Source organism: Bombina bombina, chromosome 11 (assembly GCF_027579735.1).
Source record: "Bombina bombina isolate aBomBom1 chromosome 11, aBomBom1.pri, whole genome shotgun sequence".
Classification (NCBI taxonomy): Eukaryota; Metazoa; Chordata; class Amphibia; order Anura; family Bombinatoridae; genus Bombina; species Bombina bombina.
The window spans coordinates 86,613,213-86,640,384 of record NC_069509.1 but is presented as its reverse complement, the minus strand read 5'-3'; the positions used below and the strand labels follow the sequence as shown (position 1 = coordinate 86,640,384).

The following is a 27,172-nucleotide window of genomic DNA, read 5'->3' as shown; positions in this document are numbered from 1 at the left end:
AGCTCCAGCACTGGGCAGTGATTTTCCTGTAGTATCTTCTGACTCAGATGCAACGTGAGACATCTTGCAATATGTAAGAGAAAAAACAACATATAAAGCAAAATTGATCAAATTCCTTAAATGACAGTTTCAGGAATGGGAAAAAATGCCAAAGAACAAGCTTCTAGCAACCAGAAGCAATGAAAAATGAGACTTAAATAATGTGGAGACAAAAGCGACGCCCATATTTTTTAGCGCCAAATAAGACGCCCACATTATTTGGCGCCTAAATGCTATTGGCGCCAAAAATGACGCCACATCCGGAACGCCGCCAAAAAAGTCCGCGCCAAGAATGACGCAATAAAATGAAGCATTTTCAGCCCCCGCGAGCCTAACAGCCCACAGGGAAAAAATAGTCAAATTTTTGAAGGTAAGAAAAAATGAATAATTTAAATGCATAATCCCAAATATGAAACTGACTGTCTGAAAATAAGGAAAGTTGAACATTCTGAGTCAAGGCAAATAAATGTTTGAATACATATATTTAGAACTTTATAAACAAAGTGCCCAACCATAGCTTAGAGTGTCACAGAAAATAAGATTTACTTACCCCAGGACACTCATCTACATGTTTGTAGAAAGCCAAACCAGTACTGAAACGAGAATCAGCAGAGGTAATGGTATATATAAGAGTATATCGTCGATCTGAAAAGGGAGATAAGAGATGAATCTCGACGACCGATAACAGAGAACCTATGAAATAGACCCCGTAGAAGGAGATCACTGCATTCAAATAGGCAATACTCTCCTCACATCCCTCTGACATTCACTGCACGCTGAGAGGAAAACCGGGCTCCAACTTGCTGCGGAGCGCATATCAACGTAGAATCTAGCACAAACTTACTTCACCACCTCCATCGGAGGCAAAGTTTGTAAAACTGAATTGTGGGTGTGGTGAGGGGTGTATTTATAGGCATTTTAAGGTTTGGGAAACTTTGCCCCTCCTGGTAGGAATGTATATCCCATACGTCACTAGCTCATGGACTCTTGCTAATTACATGAAAGAAATAAAATCTGTCGTGTTCTAAATAAAAAATAAATAAATAAGAGCGCACACACAGTTTGATTAAAAGCAAAATGGAAGAGTTAGTTACAGCATTTGGCCTAATGGTTTAAGCCCGTAGCCACATCAAGGTCTCTTTTTCCCTGAGTCCCTAACCTCCAGCTATATATATTTATTGTATGGCTGCAGTTTAGGGACCCAGGGAAGAAAAGAGAAACCATTTGGCTAAATACTGTAACTAACACTTCAATTTTGCTTTTAATCTATCTATCTATCTATCTATCTATCTATCTATCTATCTATATATATATATATATATATATATCTTTATTTTTTTATTGAGGAATAAGAAATACATTAAGCAAACAATGAATTGGCATTCTGCACATTATTGCCATTTAAAATTAAGCACTAAGATCAAACATATGGTAAGCATTGTCTATGTGTACAGTGTTATGATAACAGCATTTTGTTACTTAAATATAATAAAAGCAATAGACACCAGGTACGGTGATAGCATATAAAAATATAAGAGCTTTTGACAAAGTGGATACTATGAAGTTTTCCCAACTAGTTCAAAATATGTTATAAACAAATACTAAAGAAAATTAAGCAATAAGACCATAGTGAAATATAAGATGTAATTATCAGGTAAATTAAAGTTCTGAGTGATGATCATTTTACGCATAACCAGCACACTGCATATACTCTCAGTGTTATACATTGAATCCATGAAAAAATATACGATTGCGCTCAGCATTCCAGCTCACTACAGGGCAGCCTTTCTGGATCTGGATATCTGGACTCAAGTACACTCCACCTAATTAGAAATCCATTAGTAAATGGCTGTATATTGTGGTTTTGCTGACCCTGTTTACAATATTCTGGTTGCTTGTACTGATTTAAAGTCTTATTTTGTAATTTCTTAAAAAATAAAAACCATAGTTTTGTAAATAGAGTTTTGACATTTACCTTACAGTTCAGAAATGCAGCTTGCATTACTCAAGAAAGATCACTTTTGTACAGTGCATTCAGAAAATTCAGCCCCCTTGATATCGTTCACATTTTGTTATGTTGTATCCTTATGCTAAAACTGTTTAAATTATTTAATTTCTCTTGTTAAGTGTATCCAGTCCACGGATCATCCATTACTTGTGGGATATATTCCCTTCCCAACAGGAAGTTGCAAGAGGATCACCCACAGCAGAGCTGCTATATAGCTCCTCCCCTCACATGTCATATCCAGTCATTCTCTTGCAACCCTCAACATAGATGGAGGTCGTGAGAGGACTGTGGTGTTTTATACTTAGTTTATTTCTTCAATCAAAAGTTTGTTATTTTTAAATGGCACCGGAGTGTGCTGTTTTTTCTCAGGCAGTATTTGGAAGAAGAATCTGCCTGCGTTTTCTATGATCTTAGCAGAAGTAACTAAGATCCACTTGCTGTTCTCACACATTCTGAGGAGTGAAGTACTTCAGAGAGGGAATGGCGTGCTGGTTTTCCTGCAAATAAGGTATGTGCAGTAAAATATTTTTCTAAGGAATGGAATTGACTAAGAAAATGCTGCTGATACCGAAGTAATGTAAGTAAAGCCTTAAATGCAGTGAAAGCGACTGGTATTAGGCTTATTAATAGAGATATATACTCTTCAAAAAATGTGTTTTAAAACGTTTGCTGGCATGTTTAATCGTTTTTTAACGTACATTTGGTGATAAAACTTATTGGGGCATAATTTTTCCACATGGCTGGCTTAATTTTCTGCATAGAAACAGTTAACTGAGGCTTCCCACTGTTGTAATATGAGTGGGAGGGGCCTATTTTAGCGCTTTTTTTCGCAGTAAAAATTCAGACTCAGACTTCCTGCTTCTTCCTGCATGATCCAGGACTTCTCTAGAGGGCTCAAAAGGCTTTAAAAGTCATATTGAGGGAGGTAAAAAGTCACAGTAGAGCTGTGGCAGTGTGTGTGACTGTTTAAAAAAACTGTTTTTTCTATTGTTAGTCCGTTTTGGGTATTAAGGGGTTAATCGTCCATTTGCAAGTGGGTGCAATGCTCTGCTAACTTAATACATACACTGTGAAAATTTGGTTGGTATAACTGCTTTGGTACATTGTTATTTCAACTTGGGACAGGTTTTGTGCTTCTTAAAGGCACAGTAGCATTTTTTATATTGCTTGTAAACTTGTTGTAAAGTGTTTTTCAAGCTTGCCAGTCTTATTGCTAGTCTGTTTAAACATGTCTGACATAGATGAATCTATTTGTTCATTATGTTTGAAAGCCAGTGTGGAGCCCCATAGGAATATGTGTACTAAATGTATTGATTTCACTTTAAATAATAAAGATCAGTCTTTATCTATAAAAGAATTATCACCAGACGACGAGGGGGAAGTTATGCCGACTAACTCTCCTCACGTGTCAGTACCTTCGCCTCCCGCTCAGGGGGCGCACGCTAATATGGCGCCAAGTACATCAGGGACGCCCATAGCAATTACTTTACAGGACATGGCTACAATCATGAATAATACCCTGTCAGAAGTATTATCTAGATTGCCAGAATTGAGAGGCAAGCGCGATAGCTCTGGGATTAGGAGAGATGCAGAGCGCGCAGGTGCTGTAAGAGCCATGTCTGATACTGCGTCACAGTTTGCAGAACATGAGGACGGCGAACTTCATTCTGTGGGTGACGGATCTGATCCGGGGAAACCTGATTCAGAGATCTCTAATTTTAAATTTAAGCTTGAGAACCTCTGTGTATTGCTTGGGGAGGTTTTAGCTGCTCTGAACGACTGTAACACAGTTGCAATTCCAGAGAAATTGTGTAGGCTGGATAGATACTATGCGGTGCCGGTGTGTACTGATGTTTTTCCTATACCTAAAAGGCTTACAGAAATTATTAGCAAGGAGTGGGATAGACCTGGTGTGCCCTTTTCCCCTCCTCCTATATTTAGAAAAATGTTCCCAATAGACCCCACTACACGGGACTTATGGCAAACGGTCCCTAAGGTGGAGAGAGCAGTTTCTACTTTAGCAAAGCGTACCACTATCCCAGTTGATGACAGTTGTGCTTTTTCGGATCCAATGGATAAAAAATTAGGTTACCTTAAGAAAATGTTTGTTCAACAAGGTTTTATCCTGCAGCCCCTTGCATGCATTGCGCCTATCACTGCTGCTGCGGCATTCTGGTTTGAGTCTCTGGAAGAGGCCATTCACACAGCTCCATTGGATGAAATTATGGTCAAGCTTAAATCACTTAAGCTAGCTAACTCATTTATTTCTGATGCCATTGTACATTTGACTAAACTAACGGCTAAGAATTCCGGATTCGCCATCCAGGTGCGGAGGGCGCTATGGCTTAAATCTTGGTCAGCTGACGTGACTTCTAAATCTAAATAACTTAATATTCCTTTCAAGGGGCAGACCTTATTCGGGCCCGGCTTGAAAGAAATTATTGCTGACATTACTGGAGGTAAGGGTCATACCCTTCCTCAGGACAGGGCCAAATCAAAGGCCAAACAGTCTAATTTTCGTGCCTTTCGAAATTTCAAGGCAGGAGCAGCATCAACTTCCTCCGCTCCAAAACAGGAAGGAACTGTTGCTCATTCCAGACAGGCCTGGAAACCTAACCAGTCCTGGAACAAGGGCAAGCAGGCCAGAAAACCTGCTACTGCCCCCAAGACAGCATGAAGGAACGGCCCCCTATCCGGAAACGGATCTAGTGGGGGGCAGACTTTCTCTCTTTGCCCAGGCGTGGGCAAGAGATGTCCAGGATCCCTGGGCGTTGGAGATCATATCTCAGGGATATCTTCTGGACTTCAAGGCTTCTCCTCCTCAAGGGAGATTTCATCTTTCAAGGTTATCAGAAAACCAGATAAAGAAAGAGGCATTCCTAAGCTGTGTACAAAACCTCCTAGTAATGGGGGTGATCCACCCAGTTCCGCGGACGGAACAAGGACAGGGATTTTATTCAAATCTGTTTGTGGTTCCCAAGAAAGAGGGAACCTTCAGACCAATCTTGGATCTAAAGATCTTAAACAAATTCCTCAGAGTTCCATCATTCAAAATGGAAACCATTCGGACCATCCTACCCATGGTCCAAGAGGGTCAGTACATGACCACAGTGGACTTAAAGGATGCCTACCTTCATATACCGATTCACAAAGATCATCATCGGTTCCTAAGATTTGCCTTTCTAGACAGGCATTACCAATTTGTAGCTCTTCCCTTCGGGTTGGCTACTGCCCCGAGAATCTTTACAAAGGTTCTGGGCTCACTTCTGGCGGTTCTAAGACCGCGAGGCATAGCGGTGGCTCCGTATCTAGACGACATCCTGATACAGGCGTCAAGCTTTCAAATTGCCAAGTCTCATACAGAGATAGTTCTGGCATTTCTGAGGTCGCATGGGTGGAAAGAGTCTCCTTCCTAGGGACTCTGATAGATTCTGTAGAAATGAAAATTTACCTGACGGAGTCCAGGTTATCAAAACTTTTAAATGCTTGCCGTGTCCTTCATTCCATTCCACGCCCGTCAGTGGCTCAGTGCATGGAAGTAATCGGCTTAATGGTAGCGGCAATGGACATAGTGCCATTTGCGCGCCTGCATCTCAGACCGCTGCAATTATGCATGCTAGGTCAGTGGAATGGGGATTACTCAGATTTGTCCCCTCTCCTAAATCTGGATCAAGAGACCAGAGATTCTCTTCTCTGGTGGTTATCTCGGGTCTATCTGTCCAAGGGTATGACCTTTCGCAGGCCAGATTGGACGATTGTAACAACAGATGCCAGCCTTCTAGGTTGGGGCGCAGTCTGGAACTCCCTGAAGGCTCAGGGATCGTGGACTCAGGAGGAGAAACTCCTCCCAATAAATATTCTGGAGTTAAGAGCAATATTCAATGCTCTTCTAGCTTGGCCTCAGTTAGCAACACTGAGGTTCATCAGATTTCAGTCGGACAATATCACGACTGTGGCTTACATCAACCATCAAGGGGGAACCAGGAGTTCCCTAGCGATGTTAGAAGTCTCAAAGATAATTCGCTGGGCAGAGTCTCACTCTTGCCACTTGTCAGCGATCCACATCCCAGGCGTGGAGAACTGGGAGGCGGATTTTCTATGTCGTCAGACTTTTCATCCGGGGGAGTGGGAACTCCATCCGGAGGTGTTTGCTCAACTGGTCCATCGTTGGGGCAAACCAGAACTGGATCTCATGGCGTCTCGCCAGAACGCCAAGCTTCCTCGTTACGGATCCAGGTCCAGGGACCCGGGAGCGACGCTGATAGATGCTCTAGCAGCTCCTTGGTTCTTCAACCTGGCTTATGTGTTTCCACCGTTTCCTCTGCTCCCTCGACTGATTGCCAAGATCAAACAGGAGAGAGCATCAGTGATTCTGATAGCGCCTGCGTGGCCATGCAGGACCTGGTATGCAGACCTAGTGGACATGTCATCCTGTCCACCATGGACTCTACCTCTGAGACAAGACCTTCTAATACAAGGTCCTTTCAATCATCCAAATCTAACTTCTCTGAGACTGACTGCATGGAGATTGAACGCTTGATTCTATCAAAGCGTGGCTTCTCCGAGTCAGTTATTGATACCTTAATACAGGCACGAAAGCCTGTTACCAGGAAAATCTACCATAAGATATGGCGTAAATACCTTTATTGGTGCGAATCCAAGAGTTACTCATGGAGTAAGGTTAGGATTCCTAGGATATTGTCCTTTCTCCAAGAGGGTTTGGAAAAAGGCTTATCAGCTAGTTCGTTAAAAGAACAGATCTCTGCTCTGTCTATTCTTTTGCACAAGCGTCTGGCAGAGGTTCCAGACGTCCAGGCTTTTTGTCAGGCTTTGGCTAGGATTAAGCCTGTGTTTAAAACTGTTGCTCCTCCGTGGAGCTTAAACTTGGTTCTTAAAGTTATGCAAGGAGTTCCGTTTGAACCCCTTCATTCCATTGATATTAAACTTTTATCTTGGAAAGTTCTGTTTTTGATGGCTATTTCCTCGACTCGAAGAGTCTCGGAGTTATCTGCCTTACATTGTGATTCTCCTTATCTGATTTTCCATTCAGACAAGGTAGTTCTGCGTACTAAACCTGGGTTTTTACCTAAGGTGGTTTCTAACAGGAATATCAATCAAGAGATTGTTGTCCCGTCATTGTGCCCTAATCCTTCTTCAAAGAAGGAACGTCTTTTACATAATCTGGAGATAGTCCGTGCCTTGAAGTTCTACTTACAGGCAACTAAAGATTTTCGTCAAACATCTGCCCTATTTGTCGTTTACTCTGGACAGAGGAGAGGTCAAAAAGCTTCGGCAACCTCTCTCTCCTTCTGGCTTCGAAGCATAATACGCTTAGCCTATGAGACTGCTGGACAGCAGCCCCCTGAAAGGATTACAGCTCATTCCACTAGAGCTGTGGCTTCCACCTGGGCCTTTAAAAATGAGGCCTCTGTTGAACAGATTTGCAAGGCTGAGACTTGGTCTTCGCTTCACACTTTTGAAAAATTTTACAAATTTGACACTTTTGCTTCTTCGGAGGCTGTTTTTGGGAGAAAGGTTCTACAGGCAGTGGTTCCTTCCGTTTAAGTTCCTGCCTTGTCCCTCCCATCATCCGTGTACTTAAGCTTTGGTATTGGTATCCCACAAGTAATGGATGATCCGTGGACTGGATACACTTAACAAGAGAAAACATAATTTATGCTTACCTGATAAATTTATTTCTCTTGTAGTGTATCCAGTCCACGGCCCGCCCTGTCCTTTTAAGGCAGGTCTAAATTTTTAATTAAACTACAGTCACCACTGCACCCTATGGTTTCTCCTTTCTCGTCTTGTTTCGGTCGAATGACTGGATATGACATGTGAGGGGAGGAGCTATATAGCAGCTCTGCTGTGGGTGATCCTCTTGCAACTTCCTGTTGGTAAGGGAATATATCCCATAAGTAATGGATGATCCGTGGACTGGATACACTTCAAGAGAAATAAATTTATCAGGTAAGCATAAATTATGTTTTTTTACATCAATTATTTTTTCACATAAATCTACACGCCACATAATGACAAAGCAAACACCAGATTTTTAAATGTATTAAAAGAAAAACCTGAAATATCACATTGACATAAGTATTCAGACCCTTTTCAGGTGCATCCCATTTCTATGGAACATCTTTGAGATGTTTCCACACTGTGAATGGAGTCCACCTGTGGGAAATTAAATGTATTGGACATGATTTGGAAAGGTCTTACCGCTGAAAATGCATATTAGAGCAAAAACCAATCCATGAGGTAAAGGAACTGCCTGCAGAGACAGGATTGTGTAGAGGCACAGATCTGGGGTCGGCTACAAAATGTTTTTGTCTGCATTGAAGATTTCCAAGAGCACAGTGGTCTACATAATTCTTAAATGGAAGACGTTTGAGACAACCAGGACCAGTGATGGGAGAAACTTGCAGAAGGACAATCATCATTGCAACACTCTACCAATCTAAGCATTATAGCAGAGTGGCAAGACGGAAGCCTCTCACAAGAAAGCCCACTTGAAATATGCAAAAAAGCACCTAAAGGACTCTCAGACTGTGAGAAAAAAAGATTCTATGGTCTGATGAAATTAAGATTTAACTGTTTGGCTTCAATTACATACATCATGTTGAGAAAATTAAGCACTGCTCTATACTATCTCAATAATAAAGTATGAGGGTGGTAGCACCATGCTTTGGGTGTGTTTTTCAGGGACTGGTCAGGGCTGAGGGAAATCTGAATGCAGCAAAATACAGAGATATCCTTAATGAACTGCCCGCCTGCAGTTCTTATGTCTCTCTAGCTTACTTTATCTTTGATTTTGCGTCTTGGATGTAACTCTTACTATTTGGTCTTAAAATAAAAAAGTTGGAGATTTCACTGGATTCCTCTTTCCTTTAAACGTATCCTTAATGAAAACCTAGCTCAGAGCGATCAAGACCTCAGATTTGGCCAAAGCTTCACCTTTCATCAGGACAATGACCCTAAGCACACAGTCAAGACAATGCAAGAGTGGCTTAGGGACAACTCTTTGAGTGGCCCAGCTAGAGCCCATACTTGAACCCGATCGAACATCCCTGGAGATCCATGAAATTGGCTGACCACCAACGGTACACATCCAACCTGACAGAGCTTGAGAATATCAGCAGAGAAGAATGCCAGGAAATCCCCAAATACAGGTGTGCAAAGCTTGTCACATCATACCCAAAACGTGTGACTGTAAACACTACTAAAGGGGCTTCAACTTAGTACTGAGTTAAGAGTCTGAATACTTATGTCAATGTGATATTACAGTTTTTGTCTTTTTAATAAAGTTATCAAAAAAATAGTTTAAACCTTTTTAGCATAAGGCTTCAACATAACAAAATGTGACAAAAAGAAAGGGTCTGAATGCACTGTACAACAGTCTGAGGGCAGGAGCTAAAATAATACTGCAGGAAAGCAAGAGTGGGCAGCTTAAATCTTATTAACTGGCGCCTAATATGATTAGTAAACTAAAGAAAAAGAATTCATAAATAAATGTTAAATCCATAGTTTAGATTCTCATTGAAATGTTCAAAAGCCCGGACAAAAATCCCAAACTTTTATATCCCAATGCCTTTGAAGATTATTTGTGACATTGTGGATAACATCTCTAATTAAACAAAATTTGTATCAAAGTATATGCAAAGAATATATATCTTGTTTAGTTCAGCCATTTTGAAACCATCTTTAAATTTATTAAGATTTTTATTTTGTTGTAATATGTCCACAATAACAATATTTTATCAGCGTTTGAATCAGTCATTTTAACAATAAATTTGATGGGTTATGACATTAGTTATTTTGGCATTAATCATCCACTTCTATGTAACCAGTCATGTTATTACAGACATTCATGATTTTGTTGATGTTCTATCTTTGTACAGTGGTGGGGTTCAGTTAGTCTTATGCTCAAAAGCAAAATTAATGAGTTGGTTTCAGCATTTGGCCTAATGGTCTAAGCCTAGGACCAGGCCTCTTCTTCCTTGGGTCCCTAACCTACAGCCATACAATATATATTTAGTATGGCTGCATGTTAGGGACTCAGTGAAGAGGAGATCTTGTAAAAAAGTAACTTCAAGAAAAGCACTGCTTGATATATTTTGCAATACCCTCTTGTAAAAACTATTTATATGGCATTTACAAATATTACCTGTTATGATATGGCAGAGGTGGTGGTACTGTTTTTTATTATTATCAAACCTCCCCCTGCATTTTTCACCATCAGACTGATCATCTGCTATTTACGTCACCCTGCTCCTTCTCGCCCCCTGTTCTCATATTATACCACCTCCGGTCTCAATAGACCTCCTTCTTTCCAAGCTATCAATGACCAAGTATATCATATTGATTATTATTGCTTCAAACCGAGGAAGAGAGGAAACTCTCAAAAGCTTGTTTTTTTACTTTATAATGTTAGTCCAAAAAAAAAAAAAAAAAGGTTTTACTGCTTGTTATTATTAATTGAATTACTATTGTTAATGTTTTTTTTTTTTTTCTTTCTTTCTTTAAATAACTAAGGAGGAATGCTTGGAGCGGTGTTCAATGCATTAAACAATTGGCTCACTATGTTTCGAATAAGGTAAGGGAAACCACTGTCCCATATTTAATAATCCCTATGAAGGATCCGAATGCGGAAGGTGGTGGAATTCGGCTCTTTCCGGAGCCACAATTATTCTTCTGAAAGTTTAACATACTGTGATTTTCATTTGCACTGATACTAGTATGTTGAACTTTCAGTTTGGATCCTGCTACCTCTATGCTAAAGTATGATTTATTCCAGGTCTGTTTCCTTTTTTTTTTCTTCTCTCTCTCCTTTCTAATGTGTTTTTTTTCTTATCTGTTTTAAAATCTGTAATGTGTAAGAAAACTGCTTTATATATATATATATATATATATATATATATATATATATATATATATATATACTTTACTTGCATTGGACAAGGCTTTGGGGGCAACTTTTTGTATATAAACCAAATAATGCTAAGTTTTATCCTATGCTTGATGCTGCAAGCTCTGACTTGGAACTTAAAAACTAAGTGTCTGCTATACCCTTATTACGTGTTCCTGCAGAATGTATTGCAAATGTTATATTAAAATCTGCCTTCTGCTTCTTCTGATTGGTATGACTCTAAACCATCTGTTTCTGTTGAATTTCTTGTATCTGAGGCCATTAAGCAAATATGTTTATCTGAATTTGCAAAACCAGAGAAGCAGATGTTAGTGCCTGAAAAATGTTCCTTTACCAAAATATGTGACATTTTACTTATTGGAAGAAAAGCCAGTTAGAACCTGTTCAGCAGATAGTGTTTATGGGAGCATTTTTCAATACAGACCTTGGAATTGTATCCCTTCATCAAGAGAAGAAGAGATAGTTGATAAGGTTCTTAAAGCATCTTCAGACATTGTTTTCTAAAAGCGAGAAACTGGAGGCCCTTCCTGGGGAAATTAGCTTCAACAATTCACTTATACCTAGATTACGAGTTTTGCGCTAAACAGTGTGCGAAACGAACGCAACAAAAGTTGCGTTATTTCACCCTCCATAGCGCTGGCATTACGAGTTTCTGAAAAGCCTCCTTGTTCGTGCGATATGGTGGCGTTAAGCTCCGTATCGCACAAAATCCAAGGGCTGCTTTGACGTGCTCGTGCACGCTTTCCCCCATAGACATCAATGGGGAGAGAGTGTTAGAATAAAAACTAACACCTGAAGTGCGGAATGATAATTCTACGTAACGCAGCCCCATTGATGTCTACGGGGGAAAAAAGTTACGTTGAAACCTAACACCCTATAATAAACCCCAAGTCTAAACACCCCTAATCCGACACCTAAATAAATGTATTAACCCCTCATCTGCCGCCCCCGACATTGCCGACACTAATAAGTTATTAACCCCTATTCTGCCGCTCCCCGACATCGCCACCACTATAATAGTTATTAACCCCTAAACCTCCGGCCTCCCACATCTCCACCACTAAATATACCTATTAACACCTAAACTTTCGGCTCCCCACATTGCAAAACACTAAATTAAACTATTAACCCCTAAACCGAACACCCCCTAACTTTAAATTAAAATTACAATATAACTCTATTTAAATAAATAAAAACTTACTTGTGAAATAAATATAAACCTAACATTAAACTATAAATTAACCTAACATAACTAATCTAATAAAATAAAAAATACTACCAATTAAAATATCTAAATTACAAATTTAAAAAAAACTAACACCAAGAATTTTTTTTTAAAAATCTTAAATTACAACTAAAAAAAAAAAAGCCCAAAGCCCTAATCTAAAAACAAAAAAAAACCCCCACCCAAAACAACTTAAAAAAACAACAAAAACCCTAACACTAACCCCAGAAGATCTACTCACGGTTTCTGAAGTTCGGACATCCATCTCCAATGGCAATGCCCATACAAATGCCCCTTTAGGGCCAATGGGTAGCTTAGGTTTTTTTTTTTTTTAGAGTTAGGTTTTTTATTTTGGCGGGTTGGTTGGGTGGTGGGTTTTACTGTTGGGGGACTTTTTTACAGTTAAAAGATCTGATTTCTTTAGGGCAATGCCCTACAAAAGGCCCTTTAAGGGCTATTGGTAGTTTATTGTAGGCTGGGGGGGGCTTTTTTATATTTATAGGGCTATTAAATTAGGTGTTATTGTTTTTATTTTTAAAAATTTCGTTTATTTTTTGTAATCTTAGTGTTTTTTATTTTTCATGATTTTAGTGTTAATAATTTTTGGTTAACTTAGATTTTTTAAATTTTTCGTAGGATTAGTTTTTTTTAGTTGTAATTTATATTTTAATTTTTTTTTCTTAGTGTTAGTTTTTTTTTTATTAGATTAGTTATGTTAGGTTAATTTATATTTTAATGTTAGGTTTATATTTATTTCACAGGTAAGTTTTTATTTATTTAAATAGTTTATATTGTAATTTTTAATTTAAAGTTGGGGGGGTGTTAGCTTTAGGGGTGAATAGTTTAATTTAATGTTTTGCGATGTGGGAGGCCGGCGGTTTAGGGGTTAATAGGTTTATTTAGTGGCGGAGATGTGGGAAACCGGAGGTTTGGGGGTTAATAACTTTATTTAGTTGTGTCGATGTCGGGGAGCGGCGGAATAGGGGTAAATAACAGCATTATAGTGGCGGCGATGTTGGGGAGCGGCGGTTTAGGGGTTAATATATTTAAATAGTGCTGGCGATGTGGGTGGGAAGCAGATTAGGGGTTAATAGATTTATTTAATAGTCGCAATGTTGGTGGGCGGCAGATTAGGGGTTAATAGGTTTAATATAGTGTTTGCGATGCAGGAGGGTTTAGGTTTAGGGGTTAATAGGTAGTTTATTGGTGTTAGTGTACTTTGTAACACTTTAGTTATGAGTTTTGTGAAACATTTTTGTTACACAAAATTCATAACTACTGCTCTCAGATGGCGGTATTGATCGTGTTGGTATAGGCTGTAGCATTTTAGCCTCACCGCACAACCTGTAATACCGGCGCTATGAAAATCCCACGCAAAAACGTCATTTTTTTTTTGAGTGCGGGATTGACGTTGAGTTACAGGCTAAAGTGCTATACCGACATGACTCACATTAGCGGCGTTACTGCTTTTAAGCTGAAATTGCCATTTTTTCAGCGTTAAAAGCCGCAACGCAAAACTCGTAATCTAGGTGACGGTGAAATGGGCTCGTTGAAGAATAAGACCATTTCGGGTATTCTTCCACAAGCATTGTCGCAGAATATATCCACTTTCTCAAAAAAATAGTTTTCCAGCTTTCCTGAAACATCATGTTGTTTGATGGCTTCGTCAGTCGGAAGCTGTTGAGCTAAGGAGAAAAAAAAACTACAGATTTGCACCCATAGGATCCGTGTCTGAAAGAAATAAGTCAAAGTAAATTCTGCGTACAGACAGTACTTAAGTGCAGAATTTGTGTCTGACTTGGCTTACAGACAGCGGTGAGGGTGTTGGTTCCTAAAAAATTACTCTCCAAGAAATCACTTGCACAAGTAGAAGATTGGAGATGGACACAGAATTTCAAACATCCTAACGTATGGTGACGCATAGTGACATCACCTAAGGATACAGAGGAAAGCTGCCATTCTAATCGGCGGTTTCGTGAGTAACACAACTTATAACATCCAAACAACCCTAAAGGTGATTATTGACGTGACTACTGAGTCGGTACCCCTTCATTTGGACGGGTTGAACTAACGAGGAACGGTCTACCAAAAGGTCTGGTAAGCGATTTCAATATTCAAGTAAATCCCATGAAATCACCAGAGAGGAAGTCTGGTAGGGATCTCCCTTTTTGATTAACAGTCTATTTTTACGATTATTTTCATGAATTGTTGCTTGGCATACTGTAGCTTTCCTAAGCTGATGAAAAAAAGAAAGCCGGAGTATAACTAATGAAGATATAAAAGTGGATGAATTTTGTTATAGGAGTTAAATCGCTACATTTGTGTACAGATATCAGTTTTTGGAATCAGCTTGGCACTTCAAACGAACATATCAAGATTTATTGGTTTTAATCATACTTTTTATAAAGACTTATATAAAGACTTATCGATCGATCATCATAACTAATTTTTAAAGATTGTTGATTTAAATGTTACACCACAATTGAATATTTTGTAACTGATTAAGTATTTTATAACCAAATGTATTTTTAAGATTACCAAATTTCTTTTTGTCTATGAGTAATAAATACACTAGTTTTAAATATAAGACTAGATAATTGTATTCTAAAGGATAAATGTATAACTTTACTATCAAGCTTATAACTGTACTATCTAGCTTGAAATATATTGGATTCTAGGCAAAGGGTCTAAAGGAAATGAACCTATATATATGAATTGCTAAACTTCAAATTGACACATTAAGTCACTATGGATAACTATCAAGTGAGCTGAGTAGGAATTTTTTTTGCTAATTTCACAATTTTACTAAGAAGACACAATTTAAATTAGAAATTTATTTTCACGAGTTCAATAGGGAATACCTCACACGATAATTATAATAAACCATCATATAATAATAATATATCCTATTTGCTTTTAGCGCCCTCTCCTATTTTTTCTTTTAAATTAACTATACTTATAACTTATCTAGGAAGGAGATGAATGTATGAGAATGGCTTTATTTAGGATTTTGTAGTCTTGTGCTAACGTATATACATTGTCAAACTCATTGTCAAGCTCCGGGAAGTTGGAGCAAGATGTAGTTTGTCAAGCTCTAAATGATTTCAAGAGGATTCTGCAAGGTCAGTCAGTTATATTTCTTATCATACAGCAGTAACCAATATCAAGCCAGGCGTCTGAGCGGTTGCATACTGAGAGAGCTCTGCTCATAAGATATATAAAACTACCAACTAGATCGCTCAGTATTGCCCAAGATATTACAAAACTGTGGCTAAAGATCTGGAGATCAGTGTTAAAAGGTTCAAGGAGGAAGAGAAGACCTGAAGTGGCAGTTCGGAGCTCTCCTGTATTAACCACAGCTCACACACTGCTCGTCGGAGGAGCAGCCATTTTACAGTCCTCGTGGAGCTCAGTGCAAGTGCAGAGTTGGGCAGAGCTGATAGCTTCGTACTGGCGGAGAATGTAAGTCCAGTGCCACTATCCCCGTGCAGCTCCTTTAAACTTGTTAGAGCCAGATTGCGAATTAGAGAGCTATGGATGAAGCCTACTGCAAGGTACACTGTGAACCCGGCTAACAAAGAGTCTGTGCACGCCCACGACAGAGGAAATTATTCCAGCTAATCGTCGCCAGACTAGATCTGAAATCTGTATTGTGGTGTGATCTTAAGGTCGGAAGCCTGCAGTGCCTTCTTGGATCAATATGGAGACGCAGATTTTTAGTGCTCTACACACTTTAATCAATAGATTGGACACTCATCAAGATATGCTGACTCGAGAAATAAGGTCTATTTGTAGCCCTTTACAGGGAATAACAGAAGAAGGCTTAGAGATCTTTGGCGACAGTCTGCATACCCCGGGTGTCAATCAGCATTCATATACTGAGACTATATACACATGGGACGCAACTACAGATGTTTTTGATGAAACTGATAAACAGTACAGCGTTCTTATGTCTGTAGGCCCTCAGCAAGCCTTGGAGGTGCTACTATGGGACAGCTCATAATGCGGGCTCAACCTTTCATACGCCAGTAGCAAACTGTTCCGAAGGGTATCTAGGATCTGTAATACCATGCCCAACCATCAGATAGAAAGACCTGTGTTTTTTGTACAGGACTTGTTCTTGGACATGATCCCACAACAATCAAGGAAACAATAATTGTGCCCACTTAGGCTGTAATCTACTCTAGCAGTGCATTGCCCTGAGTTAATCATATTCCCATAGGCTTACCTTCAGACTGAATTAATTAAAGGGACAGTCTAGGCCAAAATAAACTTTCATGATTCAGATAGAGCATGTAATTTTAAACAATTTTCCAATTTACTTTTATCACCAATTTTGCTTTGTTCTCTTGGTATTCTTAGTTGAAAGCTTAACCTAGGAGGTTCATATGCTAATTTCTTAGACCCTGAAGCCCACCTCTTTCAGATTGCATTTTAACAGTTTTTCACCACTAGAGGGTGTTAGTTCACGTATTTCATATAGATAACACTGTGCTCATGCACGAGAAGTTATCTGGGAGCAGGCACTGATTGGCTAGACTGCAAGTCTGTCAAAAGAACTGAAAAAAGGGGCAGTTTGCAAAGGCTTAGATACAAGATAATCACAGAGGTTAAAAGTATATTATTATAAATGTGTTAGTTATGCAAAACTGGGAAATGGGTAATAAAAGGATTATCTATCTTTTAAAACAATAACAATTCTGGTGTAGACTGTCCCTTTAAGGACCCCCCTCCTACGCACAACGGTTTGAGGTAAGCTATCTTCTCTAGTTCATTATTTAAAATTCCAGAGGCCCTACAACTGCCATGGTTATCGGACTGATTACCATCCCAGGCAAATTCCTCCCATAAAGGTTTATTTATTAATTGTTAGACTTCTAATATATTCAGGCAGGGGTTGGTTAATAGTCCTGTCCCTAACTCAGTTCATTCCCCTTCAACATAGGGTAGTCGGAGTCGGTTCATATATGCTTATAGTCAATCTTATTATTCTCTTATGCACTGTGCACCTGGTATCTCCTATTCTTTGAACTATTTCAGTAATTGTTCTTTCCTCAACACATTACTCTATGGTAGCCATATCATCTGCAGGTTCTCATATATAAAGATACAGTCAATAAGTTATAAAATGGAACTATGTTGTTACTGTTACATTTCTCTTATTTTGGCGCTTATATGGGCAGAGATGATGTTGTAATACCTAGAAACTGCATCCTTATATACATGGTAGGAGGAAGGTATTACTTCCTCCTGCTCAATCTTAAGAAGACATAACTCCCATTTCTCCCTTAGCCGGCGAGGGAGTTGAGAGACAGAATGCTATAGTCAGAAAGGTTTAACATTGCCTATTTCTATCTCTATTTATGTAGCGACATATTGCTGACATAACTGATATGCCAATGATCAGTATCACTAATGAGTAACGGCAGGAATTATTACATACTATGCTACCACAATAAATACCTCCCCCTTATATCCTAACATGAGCTTCTGGTGGGCTACATAGACATTACAACTACTTACTGTATATGTGAATATATATTGTCCGCAATGTGTATGTTATATCATTATTCTATGCTATTTAACAGTATATCTGTTACACATGCTAATTTTATTTATTGTATAATATTTTATGTAATTAAGTGGTGTCTATCCGCTGATAAACTCTATTATCATTACTTATATAACTTATATTACACTTTTATATTTAGCTCACCCCTCACCCTTTGTATTACTATAACTTAAGAGACACATTACTACCTTAAAATGGACTATTATCTTATATGCCACCTTTCGCTCTCAACGCTCCCCACTCCGCCCCCCCCCCCCCGCCTTCCCCCTATACTTGTAGCAGTTTTTACCCGCTGAACATTTCTACAATCATCTTAGCTTTATCCTGATATATTTCAATGTAAATATATCATTTCTGTGGTTATCATTTTCTGAGCAATATTATTTCCTATATCAGTTGGTTCAAGTGTTACCATCGAATTAACCACTACTAAATGCTATCATCTATAAAACGAGATTCTCAAATTATTGATAACTATGTAATGTACAATTGTCACCTGCTGATATGAGACTGAATGGTTAATTGTTCATCCTCTGAGTAGAGACAACTTTAATTGTTCATATATATTACTAGTTATAGTATCTTTACAATGTTTATGTACCATGAATCTCAATAAGACTATAAAAAAAAATCTATTCTCTACCAGTTGTAGAAGCAATGTTAGATGTAGAAAAAAAAAAGGGCTTAACAAGGCGCAAAAATAATATATAATTAAGCCCAATAATGTATATTGGAGTGATATATATATATATATATATATATATATATATATATATATATATATATATATATATACACACACACAGTGGATATAAAAAGTCTACACACCCCTGTTAAAAAGTCAGGTTTCTGTGATGTAAAAAAATAAGACAAAGATAAATCATTTCAGAACTTTTTCCACCTTTAATGTGACCTATAAACTGTACGACTCAATTGAAAAACAAACTGAAATCTTTTAGGTGGAGATAGTATATTTTCATTGATAAATAAGGTGCAGATAGTAATCCTTCTGGAGAAATTTATCTTTACATCTCCTCGGCTTGCACATGGAGAAGCACAAAAAAAATTTGGGGCTAAATTTGCGCGCACAGATGCACTTGCCTAAAAGTGAGCTGAGGAGAACCCATAGGAGAATTACCCGGAGAATTCTCCTTGCGCTTGATAAATCTTCCGCTATTATAGTACCAGTGTTTATAACTTTGCAGTATGTTGCTTTTGTCAGGATTCTGTCCAATTCCTCTTTTCATTTATCTCGGAGGATGTTTTTAACCTGCTGGAGACAACATTTTAACTGCTTTAAAGTGGTGGTAAAGTTACAAAAATGTCTTTCCATTCTTCTAAATCTAATTCCTTAACACTGTTATTCTTTCAGTAGCAAAAACACATTTAAAGTCAGTAAGGTCATTATTTGTCATCCTTTGACAAGTGGGTGGTACAACCAATATAATTAAACTGCAACTCCTGCACTATTTATTTCGCAATGTGCTCCTAGTTGTGCATTTCATTGTGGTTTCCATGTGCATTTAGACTGTTAATTCCTCCAATCCTAACTGGTTAAAGGCATTATGCTTATGTATCAATTATATGTAGAAGAACTTCTTTGCAAGATGGTTTCATTATTTTCTGTGCGCTTTTTGCACACATATGCACACTCACATGCGCACACATGCATGCTCACACGCATATGCTCACACGCATATGCTCACACGTGCGCACACGCGCATGCTCACACGTGCGCACACGCGCATGCTCACACGTGCGCACACGCGCATGCTCACACGTCCCTACACATGCATGCTCACAGGCGCACACATGCATGCTCACACATGCATGCTCACACATGCACACAAAGAATAAATAGAACAAATCACTTCATCCTTTTAAGGCATGTTCCCTAAGGAGTTGCATCTGTACCATAATATCTTTATTAACAACATAATATTTGTAGATTAAGTTATTTCTTTCATGTAATTAGCAAGAGTCCATGAGCTAGTGACGTATGGGATATACATTCCTACCAGGAGGGGCAAAGTTTCCCAAACCTCAAAATGCCTATAAATACACCCCTCACCACACCCACAAATCAGTTTTACAAACTTTGCCTCCTATGGAGGTGGTGAAGTAAGTTTGTGCTAGATTCTACGTTGATATGCGCTCCGCAGCAGGTTGGAGCCCAGTTTTCCTCTCAGCGTGCAGTGAATGTCAGAGGATGTGAGGAGAGTATTGCCTGTTTGAATTCAATGATCTCCTTCTACGGGGTCTATTTCATAGGTTCTCTGTTATCGGTCGTAGAGATTCATCTCTTACCTCCCTTTTCAGATCGACGATATACTCTTATATATATATATATACCATTACCTCTGCTGATTTTCGTTTCAGTACTGGTTTGGCTTTCTACAAACATGTAGATGAGTGTCCTGGGGTAAGTAAGTCTTATTTTCTGTGACACTCTAAGCTATGGTTGGGCACTTTTTTAATAAAGTTCTAAATATATGTATTCAAACATTTATTTGCCTTGACTCAGGATGTTCAACATTCCTTATTTTCAGACAGTCAGTTTCATATTTGGGATAATGCATTTGAATCAATCATTTTTCTTACCTTAAAAAATTTGACTTTTTTTCCCTGTGGGCTGTTAGGCTCGCGGGGGCTGAAAATGCTTCATTTTATTGCGTCATTCTTGGCGCTGACTTTTTTGGCGCAAAAAATCTTTTCTGTTTCCGGCGTCATACGTGTCGCCGGAAGTTGCGTCATTTTTTTGACGTTCTTTTGCGCCAAAAATGTCGGCGTTCCGGATGTGGCGTCATTTTTGGCGCCAAAAGCATTTAGGCGCCAAATAATGTGGGCGTCTTATTTGGCGCTAAAAAAATATGGGCGTCGCTTTTGTCTCCACATTATTTAAGTCTCATTTTTCATTGCTTCTGGTTGCTAGAAGCTTGTTCCTTGGCATTTTTCCCATTCCTGAAACTGTCATTTAAGGAATTTGATCAATTTTGCTTTATATGTTTTTTTTTCTCTTACATATTGCAAGATATCTCACGTTGCAACTGAGTCAGAAGATACTTCAGGAAAATCGCTGTCTGGTGCTGGAACTACCAAAGCTAAGTGTATCTGCTGTAAACTTTTGGTAGCTGTTCCTCCAGCTGTTGTTTGTATTAATTGTCATGACAAACTTGTTAATGCAGATAATATTTCCTTTAGTAAAGTACCATTACCTGTTGCAGTTCCATCAACATCTAATGTTCAGAGTGTTCCTGATAACATAAGAGATTTTGTTTCTGAATCCATCAAGAAGGCTATGTCTGTTATTCCTCCTTCTAGTAAACATAAAAAATCTTTTAAAACTTCTCTTTATACAGATGAATTTTTAAATGAACATCATCATTCTGATTCTAATGACTCTTCTGGTTCAGAGGATTCTGTCTCAGAGGTTGATGCTGATAAATCTTCATATTTATTTAAAATGGAATTTATTCGTTCTTTACTTAAAGAAGTACTAATTGCTTTAGAAATTGAGGATTCTGGTCCTCTTGATACTAAATCTAAACGTTTAGATAAGGTCTAAATCTCCTGTGGTTATTCCAGAAGTTTTTCCTGTTCCTGGTGCTATTTCTGAAGTAATTTCCAGAGAGTGGAATAATTTGGGTAATTCATTTACTCCTTCTAAACGTTTTAAGCAATTATATCCTGTGCTGTCTGACAGATTAGAATTTTGGGACAAAATCCCTAAAGTTGATGGGGCTATTTCTACCCTTGCTAAACGTACTACTATTCCTACGGCAGATGGTACTTCGTTTAAGGATCCTTTAGATAGGAAAATTGAATCCTTTCTAAGAAAAGCTTATCTGTGTTCAGGTAATCTTCTTAGACCTGCTATATCATTGGCTGATGTTGCTGCAGCTTCAACTTTTTGGTTGGAAACTTTAGCGCAACAAGTAACAGATCATGATTCTCATAATATTATTATTCTTCTTCAACATGCTAATAATTTTATCTGTGATGCCATTTTTGATATTATCAGAGTTGATGTCAGGTTTATGTCTCTAGCTATTTTAGCTAGAAGAGCTTTATGGCTTAAAACTTGGAATGCTGATATGTCTTCTAAATCAACTCTACTTTCCCTTCCTTTCCAGGGTAACAAATTATTTGGTTCTCAGTTGGATTCTATTATCTCAACTGTTACTGGTGGGAAAGGAACTTTTTTACCACAGGATAAAAAATCTAAGGGTAAAAACAGGGCTAATAATCGTTTTCGTTCCTTTCGTTTCAACAAAGAACAAAAGCCTGATCCTTCATCCTCAGGAGCAGTTTCAGTTTGGAAACCATCTCCAGTCTGGAATAAATCCAAGCCTTCTAGAAAAGCAAAGCCAGCTTCTAAGTCCACATGAAGGTGCGGCCATCATTCCAGCTCAGCTGGTAGGGTGCAGGTTACGTTTTTTCAAAGAAATTTGGATCAATTCTGTTCACAATCTTTGGATTCAGAACATCGTTTCAGAAGGGTACAGAATTGGCTTCAAGATAAGACCTCCTGCAAAGAGATTTTTTATTTCCCGTGTCCCAGTAAATCCAGTGAAAGCTCAAGCATTTCTGAAATGTGTTTCAGATCTAGAGTTGGCTGGAGTAATTATGCCAGTTCCAGTTCTGGAACAGGGGCTGGGGTTTTATTCGAATCTCTTCGTTGTACCAAAGAAGGAGAATTCCTTCAGACCAGTTCTGGATCTAAAAATATTGAATAGTTATGTAAGGATACCAACATTCAAAATGGTAACTGTAAGGACTATCTTGCCTTTTGTTCAGCAAGGGCATTATATGTCCACAATAGATTTACAGGATGCATATCTGCATATTCCGATTCATCCAGATCACTATCAGTTCCTGAGATTCTCTTTCCTGGACAAGCATTACCAGTTTGTGGCTCTGCCGTTTGGCCTAGCTACAGCTCCAAGAATTTTTACAAAGGTTCTCGGTGCCCTTCTGTCTGTAATCAGAGAACAGGGTATTGTGGTATTTCCTTATTTGGACGATATCTTGGTACTTGCTCAGTCTTTACATTTAGCAGAATCTCATACGAATCGACTTGTGTTGTTTCTTCAAGATCATGGTTGGAGGATCAATTCACTAAAAAGTTCATTGATTCCTCAGACAAGGGTAACCTTTCTGGGTTTCCAGATAGATTCAGTGTCCATGACTCTGTCTTTGACAAACAAGAGACGTCTAAAATTGATTTCAGCTTGTCGAAACCTTCAGTCACAATCATTCCCTTCGGTAGCCTTATGCATGGAAATTCTAGGTCTTATGACTGCTGCATCGGACGCGATCCCCTTTGCTCGTTTTCACATGCGACCTCTTCAGCTCTGTATGCTGAATCAATGGTGCAGGGATTACACAAAGATATCTCAATTGATATCTTTAAAACCGATTGTACGACACTCTCTGACGTGGTGGACAGATCACCATTGTTTAATTCAGGGGGCTTCTTTTGTTCTTCCGACCTGGACTGTAATTTCAACAGATGCAAGTCTTACAGGTTGGGGAGCTGTGTGGGGATCTCTGACGGCACAAGGAGTTTGGGAATCTCAGGAGGTGAGATTACCGATCAATATTTTGGAACTCCGTGCAATTTTCAGAGCTCTTCAGTCTTGGCCTCTTCTGAAGAGAGAATCGTTCATTTGTTTTCAGACAGACAATGTCACAACTGTGGCATACATCAATCATCAAGGAGGGACTCACAGTCCTCTGGCTATGAAAGAAGTATCTCGAATTCTGGTTTGGGCGGAATCCAGCTCCTGTCTAATCTCTGCGGTTCATATCCCAGGTATAGACAATTGGGAAGCGGATTATCTCAGTCGCCAAACGTTGCATCCGGGCGAATGGTCTCTTCACCCAGAGATATTTCTTCAGATTGTTCAAATGTGGGAACTTCCAGAAATAGATCTGATGGCGTCTCATCTAAACAAGAAACTTCCCAGGTATCTGTCCAGATCCCGGGATCCTCAGGCGGAGGCAGTGGATGCATTATCACTTCCTTGGATGTATCATCCTGCCTATATCTTTCCGCCTCTAGTTCTTCTTCCAAGAGTAATCTCCAAGATTCTGAAGGAATGCTTGTTTGTTCTGCTGGTAGCTCCGGCATGGCCTCACAGGTTTTGGTATGCGGATCTTGTCCGGATGGCCTCTTGCCAACCGTGGACTCTTCCGTTAAGACCAGACCTTCTGTCGCAAGGTCCTTTTTTCCATCAGGATCTCAAATCCTTAAATTTAAAGGTATGGAGATTGAACGCTTGATTCTTGGTCAAAGAGGTTTCTCTGACTCTGTGATTAATACTATGTTACAGGCTCGTAAATCTGTATCTAGAGAGATATATTATAGAGTCTGGAAGACTTATATTTCTTGGTGTCTTTCTCATCATTTTTATTGGCATTCTTTTAGAATACCGAGAATTTTACAGTTTCTTCAGGATGGTTTAGATAAAGGTTTGTCCGCAAGTTCCTTGAAAGGACAAATCTCTGCTCTTTCTGTTCTTTTTCACAGAAAGATTGCTAATCTTCCTGATATTCATTGTTTTGTACAAGCTTTGGTTCGTATAAAACCTGTTATTAAGTCAATTTCTCCTCCTTGGAGTTTGAATTTGGTTCTGGGGGCTCTTCAAGCTCCTCCTTTTGAACCCATGCATTCATTGGACATTAAATTACTTTCTTGGAAAGTTTTGTTCCTTTTGGCGATCTCTTCTGCCAGAAGAGTCTCTGAATTATCTGCTCTTTCTTGTGAGTCTCCTTTTTCTGATTTTTCATCAGGATAAGGCGGTGTTGCGAACTTCTTTTCAATTTTTACCTAAGGTTATGAATGCCAACAACATTAGTAGAGAAATTGTGGTTCCTTCATTATGTCCTAATCCTAAGAATTCTAAGGAGAAATCGTTGCATTCTTTGGATGTTGTTAGAGCTTTGAAATATTATGTTGAAGCTACTAAGTCTTTCCGAAAGACTTCTAGTCTATTTGTTATCTTTTCCGGTTCTAGAAAAGGCCAGAAAGCTTCTGCCATTTCTTTGGCAGCTTGGTTGAAATCTTTAATTCATCATGCCTATGTCGAGTCGGGTAAAACTCCGCCTCAAAGGATTACAGCTCATTCTACTAGGTCAGTTTCTACTTCCTGGGCGTTTAGGAATGAAGCTTCGGTTGATCAGCTTTGCAAAGCAGCAACTTGGTCCTCTTTGCATACTTTTACTAAATTCTACCATTTTGATGTGTTTTCTTCTTCTGAAGCAGTTTTTGGTAGAAAAGTACTTCAGGCAGCGGTTTCAGTTTGAATCTTCTGCTTATGTTTTCATTAAACTTTATTTTGGGTGTGGATTATTTTCAGCAGGAATTGGCTGTCTTTTTTTTTTATCCCTCCCTCTTTAGTGACTCTTGCGTGGAAAGATCCACATCTTGGGTAGTCATTATCCCATACGTCACTAGCTCATGGACTCTTGCTAATTACATGAAAGAAAACATAATTTATGTAAGAACTTACCTGATAAATTCATTTCTTTCATATTAGCAAGAGTCCATGAGGCCCACCCTTTTTGTGGTGGTTATGATTTTTTTTGTATAAAGCACAATTATTCCAATTCCTTATTTTATATGCTTTCGCACTTTTTTCTTATCACCCCACTTCTTGGCTAATCGTTAAACTGATTTGTGGGTGTGGTGAGGGGTTTATTTATAGGCATTTTGAGGTTTGGGAAACTTTGCCCCTCCTGGTAGGAATGTATATCCCATACGTCACTAGCTCATGGACTCTTGCTAATATGAAAGAAATGAATTTATCAGGTAAGTTCTTACATAAATTATGTTTTTATAACTTTTATTTTGTTCACATTTTTAATCTTTTATTTTTATCTTATCAGATATGTTCATCGACGCTGTCTACAAGTAATAGAAGCGATGCTGGTGGCAGCGGTTACTGCAGCTGTGGCTTTTATAATGATTTACTACTCTACCGACTGCCAGCCATTGCGTGAGGGGTCTGTAGAGTTTCCTTTGCAGGTAATTTAAAATATTTAGTGTTTCAGGAGCTCAAGAGCAGCAATGAACTACTAGGAGGTAGGTGGTGATTGTTGGCTACACACATGCCCTTTGTTTTTGGCTCACCAGATATATAGTTCCCAGTAGTGCATTGCTGCTGTGGAGCTAACTTGAACTATTTGTTTAGCACATTTTCTTTTTGTCCTATATGTTTTTAATAAAAAAAAAAAGGGAGATTAAAATGCAGTAAAACCTAATGTTAATCCTCAATGTTAAAGTGATTATCAATTTCAAAGATTTTCTGGCTGCTGTATAAAATTACTATAAAAAACAGGGGCATTTTAATTGTTTAAAAGTAATTTGGAAAGTTGTTAATAATTGCATGCCCTATCTGAATCATGAACATTTAATTTAATTTTGACTTGACTGTCCCTTTAAATTCATTCAAATGTGAGGCAATTTCAGTCTCATCTCTCTCAAAGAAATATCAGAACAAACGCTGCTTTTCCCAATACATTGCATGCAAGCGCAACGATAACAATAGCTGCATCACATTACCCAGGTGCTCTCTATTAAAACATTTTTAGGAGGGAGTGCAACGTTAAAGTTTCCATTCAGGAATATCATTGTTTTTTAATTTTGAGTAAGAACTTAAAGTGATTGTCAAGTTTAAAGATTTTGTGACTACTGTATAAAATGACTATAAAAAACGGGGGCAATTTAATTAATTTTTTTTTAAGACGCTGCATTTCTAAAATATTTGCCATTTAGAAATGGTAAACATTGCACAGTTTCTCCGCCCGCATCTCCTACTTACTTTAACTGAGGGATGATGAATCCGGCTTCATCTAATTGTTGCGTGCCCCACTTGGCGTCCAGCTCGTGGGGTACACAGCGATTGGATGAAGCTGAATTAGTCATTGCTCAGCTAAAGGATGTAGGAGATGCGGGTGTAGGAATGTTGTGATGTTTACCATCTCTAAATGGTAAAAAATTTAGAAATGCAGCGTCTTAAAAAAAATAAAAAATAAATCAAATTAACTAAAGAATGCCCCTGTTTTTAATAGTTATTTTTTCTTTCATGTAATTAACAAGAGTCCATGAGCTAGTGACGTATGGGATATACATTCCTACCAGGAGGGGCAAAGTTTCCCAAACCTTAAAATGCCTATAAATACACCCCTCACCACACCAACAAATCAGTTTTTACAAACTTTGCCTCCAAGGGAGGTGGTGAAGTAAGTTTGTGCTAGATTCTACGTTGATATGCGCTCCGCAGCAAGTTGGAGCCCGGTTTTCCTCTCAGCGTGCAGTGAATGTCAGAGGGATGTGAGGAGAGTATTGCCTATTGAATGCAGTGATCTCCTTCTACGGGGTCTATTTCATAAGGT

At 38.7% G+C, this 27,172-nt stretch overlaps 1 protein-coding gene across 1 annotated transcript in view; it reads left to right on the top strand.

Moving 5' to 3' along the window:
* CLCN7 (chloride voltage-gated channel 7) overlaps positions 1-27,172 on the top strand; it is a 373,281-nt gene that overhangs the window by 194,007 nt on the left and 152,102 nt on the right. The window contains exons 14-15 of the mRNA XM_053694644.1: positions 10,583-10,643; positions 25,664-25,802. Coding sequence (XP_053550619.1) covers positions 10,583-10,643; positions 25,664-25,802 — 200 coding nt within the window. The remainder of the gene's footprint in view (positions 1-10,582; positions 10,644-25,663; positions 25,803-27,172) is intronic.